The sequence below is a fragment of the Rhinolophus ferrumequinum genome, chromosome 10, assembly GCF_004115265.2.
Source record: "Rhinolophus ferrumequinum isolate MPI-CBG mRhiFer1 chromosome 10, mRhiFer1_v1.p, whole genome shotgun sequence".
In the NCBI taxonomy this organism is placed as follows: Eukaryota; Metazoa; Chordata; class Mammalia; order Chiroptera; family Rhinolophidae; genus Rhinolophus; species Rhinolophus ferrumequinum.
Window position 1 is genome coordinate 51520800 of NC_046293.1, and position 12794 is coordinate 51533593.

Consider the following 12794-nt stretch of genomic DNA (forward strand, 5'->3'; position numbering starts at 1 on the left):
CTAGCAGTTTTCACTTGGACTTCTAAATATCTGTGACTCTGAGATTTGACTGGGTCCACTCAGACTCCGGGCAAAGGTAAATGTTACTATATTGTCTTTACAAAGAGTTTTTTGGTCAACCTGGCCTTTACCTACCGTAGCCAGACCTACTGCAGCTTTAGATGTCAGTCCCCATATCTTCGCGGGGAATGATGGTAGGGGAAAGGGGTGCATATGAGGAAGACCAGTTAGGGAAATTTGTCTTTCATGATGCTGTGCTCTATTACTTGAGGGGCTGAGATAAAGGTATTGTCAGTGAAACAGTAGTTTACCCCTAATGCTTTACAGAAGACGATCTATCCAGTCTGCACTTTTAACTGCGTGCAAAATGTCAGCCGTAATGCCTTTAGGTGCTCAGACGAACAGAGAACACCAATCCACTAGGACTCAGAAGGAAAGCCCCCAAAATGAGAAGTCCTTCAGTGCTACTGCCATTACTGTTCTCACCAAGTCAACAGCTATAAAAGACTTGATTATTTATCTCCACCAGATAAATGTGATTTGATTTGAGATAACCACATAGTCTCAGGTTCCACGTGTAAAAATGTCGCCAGTGGCTGAAGAGCAGCAGCTTCACGCTGAAGGGACCCATTTCCTCTGACTCCAGAGCTCCACCATCTGGTCTCCAAGTTTTTCCCTCTGAGGGAATGGCTGGAGAGAGGCAGCCCAGTGCAACCTTGCTGAGAGACAACTTTGCAAGCATAGTGGCACCTACTGGCTTGCTGAGAGAGCTTTGTATGGGTTAGGTCCACAGCTCCTGAGACTGCCTTGCAAGTCGTCTTGGGCATACTTCAGAAAAACATGATGCTTCTGGTAGGAGGTGGCTTTTAGGAATACAACAGATGGCTCTTCTTCTCTTTCAAGTCTTTTCCCTTCACCCAAAGTCCCATGAGAACATCAGTTTATAAATGCTACCAGCTTTTCTATCACCACCCTCCTGGAGGGAGATTTTACAGCTCTATGTGCTTGACAGCAAATATGAGGAAAGCTCTGTGTATTAACGTGAAAGTAACAAAAATCAGGACTCCCAAGAAAATCCTGGTAAGCTTTCAATCTCTGAGGAAAATCTTCTAAGTGATTTTTGAGGTGATTAGTAATCACCACCCACAGGTTGAGTTTTGCTCTTTGTCCTTATCCATTTATCACCTTCTTTATGCTTTCTCACCCCTCTTAACATTCACTAAGAAATTTAAAGTCAAAATAACTTTAAAAACCTGATAGAGGTAGATGTCTCATAATTTTATATTTAATCTGGTTGAGATTTTTTTAATAATTAAAATAATTGAAAGGGTATGTTTAAGTATTTCAGCCTTTGAAAATCCATGCTCTTTTAATAAACAAATGTGCAAACCCATTCTGTCCTTTTATTATGAAAAATTTATTGCATTTTCCCACTATTTCTTTATTTTCTTTTAACATCTAGCCTGGTTAAGAACCATGCACAGAGATTTCTCTCTCAAACGGCTAAAACAAGCTGGCCCTTGGGCAGCTCCTGAAGAGTGTAGTGTTTGTTGGAATGATAGCAGCAAACTGTCAGCTTTTCAAAGATCCTACCTAATCCAGTTCCCAGGTTAGGAGGTCAGGAAGAAAAAAAAATTCCGTCTTTCAAACAGATATAAAACAAAGTATTCCCCACCCAACAGCTGAGTCCTACATGCAGTCTGTGCAACGGCACATACTTTTGGCTATGTTCACACAGTAAACCATAGAAACACACTGGCTCTCATGGCTACCTGGACCAAACAGACTGATCCAATGTTCACTTAGCATAGTCACTGGTGGTTTCTTCGGTCAGGACTTTAGAGATGCTTACCGTGCGCCCACAATCCAGGAAGGACATGCCCAATGCAATCAAACATTGCCAGAGCTGAAAGACAAAACGTAGTCATCATTCAGCAACCTCTATGAAGAGCCCTCTTGCTCACCGTGACTGCTCACACTGCACTGCTCAGCTGCAAACCTCTTTTCCTTGAACGTCCAGCTTTGCCTATCTTCTGTCACGATCACAAGGTTGCACAAGTCATTCTCCCAGCCCACAACCCCTTCAAAACATCCCGGAATCTGCCTTCCTCGGTGAAGTTTTTCCATACTAGCTTCAATACTAAGTTCCCTCTGCTCCTACCGTTTTGTGTTTGTAGCATATTTCTCGTACCGGACTGGGAGTTATCTGAAGACTTTTCTTCAGTCCTCCCCCATTCCTCACGATGAGTGGAATGACTGACAGACTAATACAACTGAACAGTCTCCTGAGCTGCTCTAGAAGAACATGTTTTGGAGCTAAACAGCAGTAACCCACTGTAGCATCAGCCCTCGGCCTTAAAAATGGGTCTTCAGCAATCTCAATCGTCTCAGGCTGACTGAGGACAACTTGGCAGCTTCATAACCAATTTACATGAAGGAAAAATTCCCTTAACGTGTACAGTGAATTTTTAAAACAATTCCTGTCAAGGACATATTCAGTTACTTGGGTTTCCTTGGAGTAACTCCCTAGATAATAGAGCCAGCAACGATTTTAGTATGCCCAATGTTTACTGCCGAGGAAAAGAAAAGGGATGTTTCAATCAGGACACAGTTTTTCAATATTCACTAATGTGATTTTTTCAGTCAAGTACCTAAATGGTGGCACACAATGGCATGGGGACCAGGTAAGTATTATAAAGATCCGCAGTGGGTTTCCAGCCTCCATCCTTAACCATTCTTAGTAGCGACATGGTATAAATTCTGTCCCTAATCCTTAAATAAACCCTTGTGTTTTTCAGAGAAACCTGCATAGAACAGGGAGGTAGATCTGTTACTGTCGCTATAGCCATTTTTTATTAATATAAGTAATGTTACAGAAGATCTGGAAAATAGAGAAAAGAATATATCCATAATCCCACCATGCTAAGATAACTACTATTACCATTTTTACATAATTTATTCTAGACTTTCGACAAATTCTTGATTACCTGGGTATACATAATTCTGCATTCCTTTTTTTTGTAGTTAATGGTTTTGTAACTATCATTTTTAAACAACTCCAGCATGATGCAGTGCGAGAACATCACTTTTTACTTATTTCCTTTATTAGACAGCTATGAAGTGGCAGAGCTGAGCAGCGCTATGAACCCACATGTCCCAACCCAAAGCTCCAAAATCACACGGCACAGCCCCCTGCTCCAGCCCCATCCTGTACCACTCTTTACTTTCCATCCTGATGCTCTTCTTTCAGTTCCTACACTCTCTTGTAAGGAATTAAGAATGGAAACTAGACATAAGTGACAGAAACAGAAAAATGACAGCCCTTAGGAACCACATGTTATGGTTAAAAATATTTTAACCAAAAAAAAAAAAAAAGTATATACAGTTTAACCATAGGTGATTTTACAATTTCATGTAAATTACCTCAGTAACCTGGAGAGAGTGTTGTGTGCTCTTGTGGTCACTTTCATTTCTGCATGTTAGGCAGCCCCACCTCTGCCATCCCTGATACCTAGGCCCCTGCCCCCTCCCTAATGGACTTACCAAGTAGAACACAAAGCTCAGATAAGCCACACTGACCACAGCAGCCACCACATACAATATCATGTGCCCTAGTTCCTGGACATAAACCACGACAAAGTACATGTTGATGGAGCAGACGATAAGGACCAAGATCCCGCCTGCGATCTTCCAGCCTCTGTAAAAGAATCAGCATAGTCACTGGGGAACAGCCCACCTGCCCACAAACAGGAAATGACACTGCATCTTACGGGGTTGGCAGGACAGCAGTAAGAAGCATTTCAACATGAACTGAAAAATGGTTCTTAATATGCCCCTGATTTGGTTCAATGAGCCAAAGTTAGACACTGATAGGGAGAATGAGGGGAAAAATACTACCAAATAACGCTTATTTAAGTCTCTAGAAATGCACCAAGTCATGAGAATCCCTAGAGATGAACCAAGTCATTTCAAAACTCCCCACATTCTTTAAAGATGTACATAAAATGTACTACCGTGCTTCCCCGAAAATAACACTGGGTCTTGTATTAATTTTTGTTCCAAAACACCCATTAGGGCTTATGTTCAGGGGATGTCATCCTGAAAAATCATGCTAGGGCTTATTTTCCGGTGAGATCTTATTTTCGGGGAAACACGGTAGTGTGTGCCTTTATCATTCAGATCATTTAACATGGAATTAAAGTGCTTTAAACTTCAGTGGCTAAAGGTGAAGGGTTAAAGCCCTAAAAGCTGAAGTTTCTTCCCCACAAAAGAAAAATGTGCTTGCCCTCCTTTACTACATTCAGCCTCCATTTTCTAAGCCAAAGATTGAGGGGGCAGCTCTAGCAACCCCCTCTCATACCCCTATGACTGACTTTCTGACTGGCCTATTTGATGAAGGTATCCTCCCCCCACGCGCGCGTGCGCGCGCACACACACACACACACACACACACAAATCTTTGGGGAACTGAGAGGAATAACTCACATTCCATTGGCAAAATCACTCATTACTGGCCGCAAGCTCGTAAATGTGAGGATGGGTATGAGCGCAAAGGGAAGCTGGAAAAGAAAGAACTAAGATCAGATGGGGCAATGGGGGTGGGGTATCCTTGTATCACCCCCGAGAGCAGCACTGTCAGTGAAAGGGAAACACAGACCCTACCTCACCTACTCCGTGAAAAATTATTCCTATCATCCCAAATGCTCAGGCATTATGTTGAAATCTACAGAGCTGTCATTAACCTAGCATCAATTATGATCATTAAATGTCTACAAATATTTGTATCTGCCTTCTGTCTTCTTAACCTCCATAGGACCTAGAGTAGTGTCCTATATGTTATTCAGTATTTGCTTGGATTAATGAACAAAAATTTTGTGTTCTACATGTAATTATAGTTTATAATTCCCATTCAATAGGCTTTTAAAAAAAGTCACTTCTGAAAGCCTTTTAGATGCCAGGGATTTCATATACATTTACTGCAGACCAAGACCACACCCTTTTCTTCCTCTAAATTTCCCCAGCACCCAGCACTAGGCTTAGTCCCTAAGGGTAATACATAAGACTACCTGACCAAATGGGACGTGAGCTTTCCCAGCTCCCTCCTCACCTGTAAGCTCTGCAGAACATTGAGGAAGTCATTCATCCCCGTTAGATGCTCCACATCTTGGAAGACGGCAACAAGCAGGGTGGGGATGATGGCGATAGAGCGGGTCAGAATCACTCGGGCGAAGCGTGACCACCTCAGGTTCAGAAATCCCTGGAAGAAAACACGGAAGCAGGATGAATGTCTGGAACAGGAAACAGAAGGGTTTGGAGAGGTTCAGGAAAACCTTAGAAGCATGGGATTAAGAAGTAACAAAAGGGCGACTTCCTTCTCCTCTAGTCTGTACCACTCCAAACAGCACATACCTCCATGACGAACTGGCCGGAGTAGGTTCCTGTCATGGTGGAGCTCTGTCCTGCAGCCAGGATCCCCACTGCCCAGATGTAGAGTGTGGCAGGCCCAAAATAACACCCCAGAACAACACCCTGGGAGAGGCAAGGGAGAAAGATACGCTGCGTTGGGGAACTGCTCAGACAGCATCCCAAACAGCATTGCTCTCTCTTCTCTGCTATGCACCCATGCTACGCGGGCCACGTCCCAGAAGCTGGAGTCAGGTCCTAACCTCATTCTAAAAGCTTTTAACCTAAATTTTGCTGCACGGTCTTTTATTCCTCAGCCTAGTCCTTTCTCTTCTCTAAGCTCCTAAAGCCTTCACCCTCAATCTATAACTTAAGTATATATATATAAAAAAAAGTGTACACGGTATTTCCCAAATTATACTACTTAACACACTATTCTGGAAGATAATAGGAGTGAAAAGAAAGGTTAAATAAATTTGGAGAATACTACATACCTACCTATTTTGCTCTTGGAGGTTCACAATGTAACCAGCATAAAAGGAACGGAGGCCCCAGTTAAGAACACTTTTACTAGGGACACTCTTTAATCACCTCAATTAACATCCTAGAGAACAATATACTTTCAACAAAAGTTTGGGAACTGCTGATACCATTCTTTATTTTTAAAGCTGATCCTCTGTTCCTTCCTACGTAGTCTGAAATGCTGTCTAGCCTCTGGACCTCTGAAATAAGTGACACTCTAAAGAAGATATGCTTAGCTCTGAAGTGAACCCACACAAAAGAGCAGATACTATGTCAAGAACATTGAGTCAGGGGCAAAGAACACAAATCTGAATAGGTTTACCCCTTTGTAGATGTCCACAGCCAGTGTTGAGTTGTCATCAGGAAAAAGGCCAGCATGGGGACTGCTGCTATTTCTACAGACTTCAATCTGGAACACAAAGCAGTTTAGGAGCAACTCTTATTTCCAAGGCAAGGACCAGATAAGAAGAGCTTCCTACAGATCACGCACAAGTCATCTGAGACATGGCCTGGAGGTAAGACACTGGATACAGGTTGTGACAGGAACAGACTGGCAGCAATGATCACTCGTACTCTTCCTTCATAGTCTTTTTACACCCCCAGGACATTGAAAATATTTATTGAGTTAGAGTGTGCACTGTTGGATCATTTTGAATAATGACAGGAAGAGATGGCCCTTAAAAAGGCTTCAAAAATGAGAGGACACCCAGAATAGAGTCCTCAGTCAAAGCAGAGCCAGGAGTCTGAGATCCTATGATGGTGATCAGAACTAGACAGGCAATCAGGAATTGAGAAGACAGAGAATTCAAAATGACCTAAAAGTCTCTCCTAGCAATAGTTTCTGTTCTGTTTGTCGACTCCTCCCAGTCTGTCCTTATCACCAAACGGCAGAACTGGCAAACAGGCTGGCAGGTGATAAACAGGAAACAAAAGGGCCCCAAAGTGTAAAGCTACTAACAAAAGAGCATGAGGTCATCTTTAGCCTAAGGCAACCTCCCTTGTCAGCCACAAGCTGGGGAAAAAAGGGTCTAGGCTTGGTCAGCCGCCAGCCAGACTGCACCCTGACTAGTACAGTCATTTAGGGGGCAGCACTGAGATCTATTTCCCCTGAGCTCCAGGTCACTGTCACATCCAGCCTTCACTTTACCCTCACATTCACCACCACTCGTGACGCTGGCTTACTTACCACCTGCTGGTTGGTTTTCCCAAAAAATGCTTCGGCAAAGACAGAGACTACAAAGACATTGATGATGAAGGAAACGAAGAGAGCAATGCAGGATTCAATGAAAAAGTACTTATTTGCTTCTCGAACTTCCTGCTTCTTGGCTCGGTTTACCTGTCTGGACTGGGGAGACAAAAGCAGCAGTCATTTTTTTGACTATTTGGAACAAGTTTCCTCGTAATATTTCAGAGGTTTGGAGACAGTTGGAAGATTTAGAGGGCAATCGACTGACCAGATGAAATGTGAGGGAACTCGCTTTCATCCTCATTCATTAAGTGAGTAAGGACTTCATGACTCTTTGATGACATTGCACATTCCCCAAATAGGAAATAGTGACTAAGCGACTACTGAAGTCTCAGGTATTGTGGCTGGAAAAACCGCTGGCCTCCAAAACAAGCTGATTTCAGTCCAAAGGGGCAGACAGCCTTAATGACAAAGGTCTCTGAAATCTCCCAGCAAACTGTCCTTAGACTGGCTGGTAAAGGTTGCTTGGGCTCTTCGCTCCCGATCTCCTCAAGGCCCCCCGGGGTCTTGAGATTAAAACACAAAAGACTTGACGCACTTTCAGACCTTTTACCAAGAACTTTAGTCCCAGTTTCTCTGTGGGGTCAGTTATCTCTGGTCATAAAACAGAGTCCAAGTGTGTAGAGTTTATAAACGTCCAACCATGCAAAAGTACCTTGCTCCTTCAGGGCTCTAACAGTTATAAACTAAGTATGTGTCCCTTGCAACTACAAGAGAAGATCCCAGGAGCTATCCAAGAGGCCACTGAGATAAGGGCCTTGCTCACCTTGACTAAGGCAGAATGCAGGTACATGTTGTGTGGCATGATGACAGCTCCCACGATGCCCACGGCCTGCTGGATCTGTGGGGTGCCACAGCCTGAACAGGATGGCAGGAACATACCCTTGAGTACCTCGCTCTGGCTGGGTCTCACTGTAACATACTGCATACCAACATAACAACGATTAGCCTTTCCTGGAATCTGAGACCGAGAGAGTAACATAGTACTCAGAAACACTCATCCTTTATTCCCTTCCTTATGACTCCTTCAACAACTACCTAGGATAAAGAGGAACACAGAACCATCAAAAACCAAGCAGCATAAGGGGCTTGCTGCTGCCAGAGGTCAGAGAACTCAGGACTGGGTATCTGGATATTTTATATCATGTTTTAGATACACAAAATAGATGTGTAGAAAGTTCTAAAGAAATGGCTGCTAAGGGCCTTATTGGTATTAGCTTCAGAATAACTCCTATGAGACGGACCCAAGAATATAGAGTCAATTCTTAACTACCCACACTTATGCTTCTGTTCACCTAAGTTCATCTAAAAATCATTGTTTGGCACTAGCATAAGCTGACTCATTCATAGACACTTTTCATACATAGCTTTTCCAGGTTCAGCATTTCCCTTGGAAGCCTTAGAGCAAGCTGTACAATCTACTCATAGATTAGATATGTTTTTAAAAGTCTAGCCAGGCCAATAAACAGAAATCAGTTTATAACAACTGGACCTGGAAAGGTGCTATTATTGCATATAATGGTACTGATTTCTAGGAATGTCTGGGCTGAGGCACAAACCAGGAAACATCCACTATATTCCCCATAGTTCATTAACTACTGCAATACAGAGAAAGTTCAAGCTGCAGTCGGTATAAACCAGAATGAGCAAAAACAGAACCCCTCTAAGTTAATAGCCAAGAATCACCTGACAAACCCCCCAACCCTCTCCAAAGCTGTTCTGTTGTCAGGATGGCCAATTTGGAACCAGGGAGTCTAGTCCGGAAAGTTCTAGGAAGTCTAGTCATGTTTGACATGAGACCCTGTAGGCCTTCCTGGAGATCAGTCTTTGCTATAATCTTCCTTCAAAATTGGCCCAGGCTTAATTGGCTTTTTCTTAACACATGCAATACAATTAAATCATCCCAGCATTATATTGTCTTTCATAATAAAAGACCCAAAAAAATTGTCTTAAAAGCTCCTGATACCCAAGGGTAGCAGGGGAGTGGCAGAAGAGGGAAAAGGGGTCAAATACATGGTGATGAATTATAGAAAAGTACTCTTGAAACCTGTGTAACTTTACTAACCAATGTCAATCCAATAAATTTAATGAATAAAAGAAATAAATTTTTTTAAAAGCTCATTAACAACCTGTAACACTTGCCTCATATCCAAATGTGAGGGCCATAACAGTGATGAGAAAGCCAAAAAATGCCTCTAGCTTCCGCAAGCCTAAAGGGGAAAATGCAGCAGTGAGCTCACAGAAGGCAGACTTTCCCGTCAGCCACATGATGGAAAGGTACTTTCTTTGACTGACCCCTCCATTCTCACTCTACTTACCATATTTGTCCAAAAAGAGAAATACAAAGGTGTCTGCAATGGTGATAAGAACTCCAGCCCACAGAGGAACCCTAGGTCAGAGATAAGAAATGGAGATTAAAGGAAAGAAAGGAAACCTTGAGAAGCACTTTCTTCCCAATAGCTCCCTATATATACAACATCTGGAGAAGGACTTGGGGGACAGGGGACAGTGGCAGAAAGCCAGGCCTTGGGCAGTTTAGGATAACACACCAACCGGATTACAGTCATTCAAACTTCTATTGTCTACTATGTCAGACCTTTAGGACACAAAGCTGAAAAGTATGGGTCTTACCCCTCAAGGGGCTCACTGTCTAGTGAGATAAACTGACATACAAGTAATTGTAATATACAATAACACACAAATAAAATACATACTGTATAACAGAGATATGTATAACCCAACATTAGAACATGGAAGATACAGAGCCTACATCTGCCAGGAGAGAAGAAGGTGGTTCCAGAAAGGTTCCACAGAAAATATAATCAACTTGTGTTGAATCTTGAAAACTGAAAATGAGTTAGGTTTTTGTTTTTACATTTGCTTTTAAATCTAGCGAAACACTGATTACTTTCTAGAGGAAAAACCCCCTCACCTTCCTACAGACAGGAGATTGATAGCAATGGCTGAGCCAATAACTTCCTGCATATCTGAGCCAATGATAGCCAACTCCACCATCAGCCAGAGGATAATTCGTGGGACCTAAACACCAAAGAAAGAGATGGTTTTAATTAATCGTCTCTGAGAACTTCCCCCATAGTTTGGAATTCACATGTTGGAATTGACTCATAAACAGGCCTTTACAAGCCTTCGTCTAGAATGAAGTACCAGAACTTGCTTCCACTTGACCCATCATTGCACTGTGGCTTCTAGCCGAAAAAACCCAGGGTGCTTCTATGCGACAGAGCCTATGAGCCAAGTTCACAGCTGATCCTAGTTTTTTCTCTTTCCCTTCCATTCAAGAGAGGAATGGAATTTCTACTCATTAATTTCCACTTAATTCCCAGCCTAAAAACAATCCTAAGTCTTAGGGGAAAATGAGGATGCTAATTTGGTCAAAAATACTGTCCAGGAAAGAAAATGACTGCAGAAGAAAATGTCTATCCTGACTATAGCTGAAGAGATAAACCACACGTGAAAAAACTGAGGTCATCCTTAATAATAGAGAAGCAAGTGAAAAAGGACAGATCTCAAAGGGACTCAGGGCAAAGTGGTTGGAATTGGGTGGTGTATTATGACAGGACACTAATCTGGTCACATAATACAGGTGAAAGACAAATTTAGTTAATGCTGGTTCACTGAGGCCAGAAAAAAAAACACCTCCAACTACCCACTACCCAAAACTCTGTCACAAAAAAAACAACATACATAAAGAGAAGCTAAAAGAAATGATAAATTACCAAGGCTTTTTTTGAAAAGCATTAAAAAAAAAAAAAAGGTAAGGATACTTTCTCACAGCCAGGAAGGAGATTAAACATTTAGGACAAACCAGAGGTAGCTCAGCAATATCTTATCTAAAGATGAAGCTAGCTTAAAGCTGTCTTCCAGGAAGCCTCCATTCCTGTCTTAGTTGGCAGTAAGAAAGGCCCAAAATGTTCAGAAGGAAGCTGTAGAGGACAGGGCAAGTTGAAAAAGGATTATTAGCAAATCTAGAGATCCTGCCACATATAGTTTGTAGTAAAAGGAAAAGGGAGGAAAAAAAACTTTTTTCAAATTGGTGGCAAAGTCAAACAAAAAAGGAACTACGTATAATGCAAAGTGATGGAGTAACACGGATGTATGAATGAAAGTGCTTAGAGAGCACCCTGCACCTATTCACGGGCTGGGCAATACTAGATGCCAGAAGGCAGAGTGAGTGGTAAACATTTATTCAAACAGCATTTTGCGACGGAAACTTTCTGGGGAAAAGTGAATCTCAACTTTAATTTTGAAGAAGCGCAGAAACATGGCTTGGCAGCAAGACGGGGCTAGAGAATTTCCTCTGGGACCCCCAGTCCTCAGGACCACCGACCCCAAGTCCTCCACTGTTCCAGTGTACAGCAGCAGGCCCAGCACACATTACCAGGCACAAGGATTCCTCTGATTTGAGTGACAAACAGGACAGACCATTGCTCACCTTGGGATACTGACGGTGGCATACTTCAGCAAGATGCAGCCCAGTGACCACTCCCAGTCTAGCTGCAAGGCGCTGGAGCAAGAGCCCCACGATGGTGGCCAACAGAAGAACCCAGAGCAGCTAGAGAAGAACAAAATCCCATCATTAACACTCATTAGACAACTGATTTTTTTTGTTTTTGTTTGGTTGCTTGGCAGTGTGGATGGGAAACACTACATTCAGGAAAGAGCCCGTGTCAGGAATCAAATGACCTGAGTTCTGTATCAGGTTCTGCACATAACCTGGTAGGACTCTTTTACCCCTCTGAGCCTTAGTTTATCATATCTGCAGTTTCTCCTTTGTTCAAGGAAACTGTGTGGATGAAATAAAATAAAAACCCAACTATGTAGATAAAATAAAATAAAAAACCAGATGGGAAAGTACTTTTCACCTAAGTGTCAATGCCAATGACATATCTGCACATAGGCCAAGAGGCTGATCACCAACAGGCCGAGAAGAAAAGGATATTGAGGGTGTGTTGTGTATATTTAAACGGGATGGGGTAGGATGAGACCTTTACCTTAAACCCAGCCACTGCTCCAGATTGCAAATCAGATTCGATGTTTCCTGGATCCAGGTAGGCAATGCTCATAAGAAAGCCTGGTCCCGTGAAAGCCCAGAGTTTCCGAAAGCTAAAACAAGAGTACTATACAAGAGGAAAAGAGACCAAACTGATTATCACCTCCAAACTACTGATCTAATTGATCTACTATTTTATCACATAGAAAGCAATAATATCAGCTTCAGCAGAACAAAGGATTTAAGATGTTGGACATTGGGTGTGTCCCAGTTTTACTTCCATCTTACCCCCTTCATGTCAATAAGGTGGCCACTTCTTTGTCCAAATAAGAGCCCTTCCCTAACCTGCTCTTTTCCATCAGCCTCTCATTCTAAAACTGGAGTAACAGTATCAGCAGCACTTGTGCCCAATCGCTACACAAATGGGAAAAAAAAACATTGTAAAAAAAGGAACATAAAATTCCCACTTTCTTGATTGAAAATTGCTTACTAGTACAACTTGACAACTGTGCCGAAGGCCCATTTTCCTTAACAGCTTCTCTTTTTCTGATTACACAAATTCAGTCTTCAGAAACTGCTTGACAAAAGATCTGAGGCTGCTGATTGTGAGTT

At 42.4% G+C, this 12794-nt stretch overlaps 1 protein-coding gene across 5 annotated transcripts in view; it reads right to left on the reverse strand.

The window, feature by feature from the left end:
- The window catches only part of SLC11A2 (solute carrier family 11 member 2), a 30016-nt gene that overhangs the window by 4170 nt on the left and 13052 nt on the right, over positions 1 to 12794 (reverse strand). For 4 of the 5 annotated variants that reach the window (XM_033116587.1, XM_033116589.1, XM_033116590.1 and 1 more), the window contains exons 4-16: positions 12184 to 12309; positions 11625 to 11744; positions 10104 to 10210; positions 9490 to 9560; positions 9314 to 9381; positions 7938 to 8093; positions 7112 to 7270; positions 6248 to 6334; positions 5410 to 5529; positions 5108 to 5257; positions 4486 to 4559; positions 3544 to 3697; positions 1853 to 1906 (exon numbers count right to left, since the gene is read on the reverse strand). In XM_033116587.1, the coding sequence (XP_032972478.1) occupies positions 1853 to 1906; positions 3544 to 3697; positions 4486 to 4559; positions 5108 to 5257; positions 5410 to 5529; positions 6248 to 6334; positions 7112 to 7270; positions 7938 to 8093; positions 9314 to 9381; positions 9490 to 9560; positions 10104 to 10210; positions 11625 to 11744; positions 12184 to 12309 (1446 nt within the window). Of the gene's footprint in view, positions 1 to 1449; positions 1907 to 3543; positions 3698 to 4485; positions 4560 to 5107; positions 5258 to 5409; positions 5530 to 6247; positions 6335 to 7111; positions 7271 to 7937; positions 8094 to 9313; positions 9382 to 9489; positions 9561 to 10103; positions 10211 to 11624; positions 11745 to 12183; positions 12310 to 12794 lie in introns of those variants that run through there. The other variant, XM_033116588.1, reaches the window with a different exon arrangement.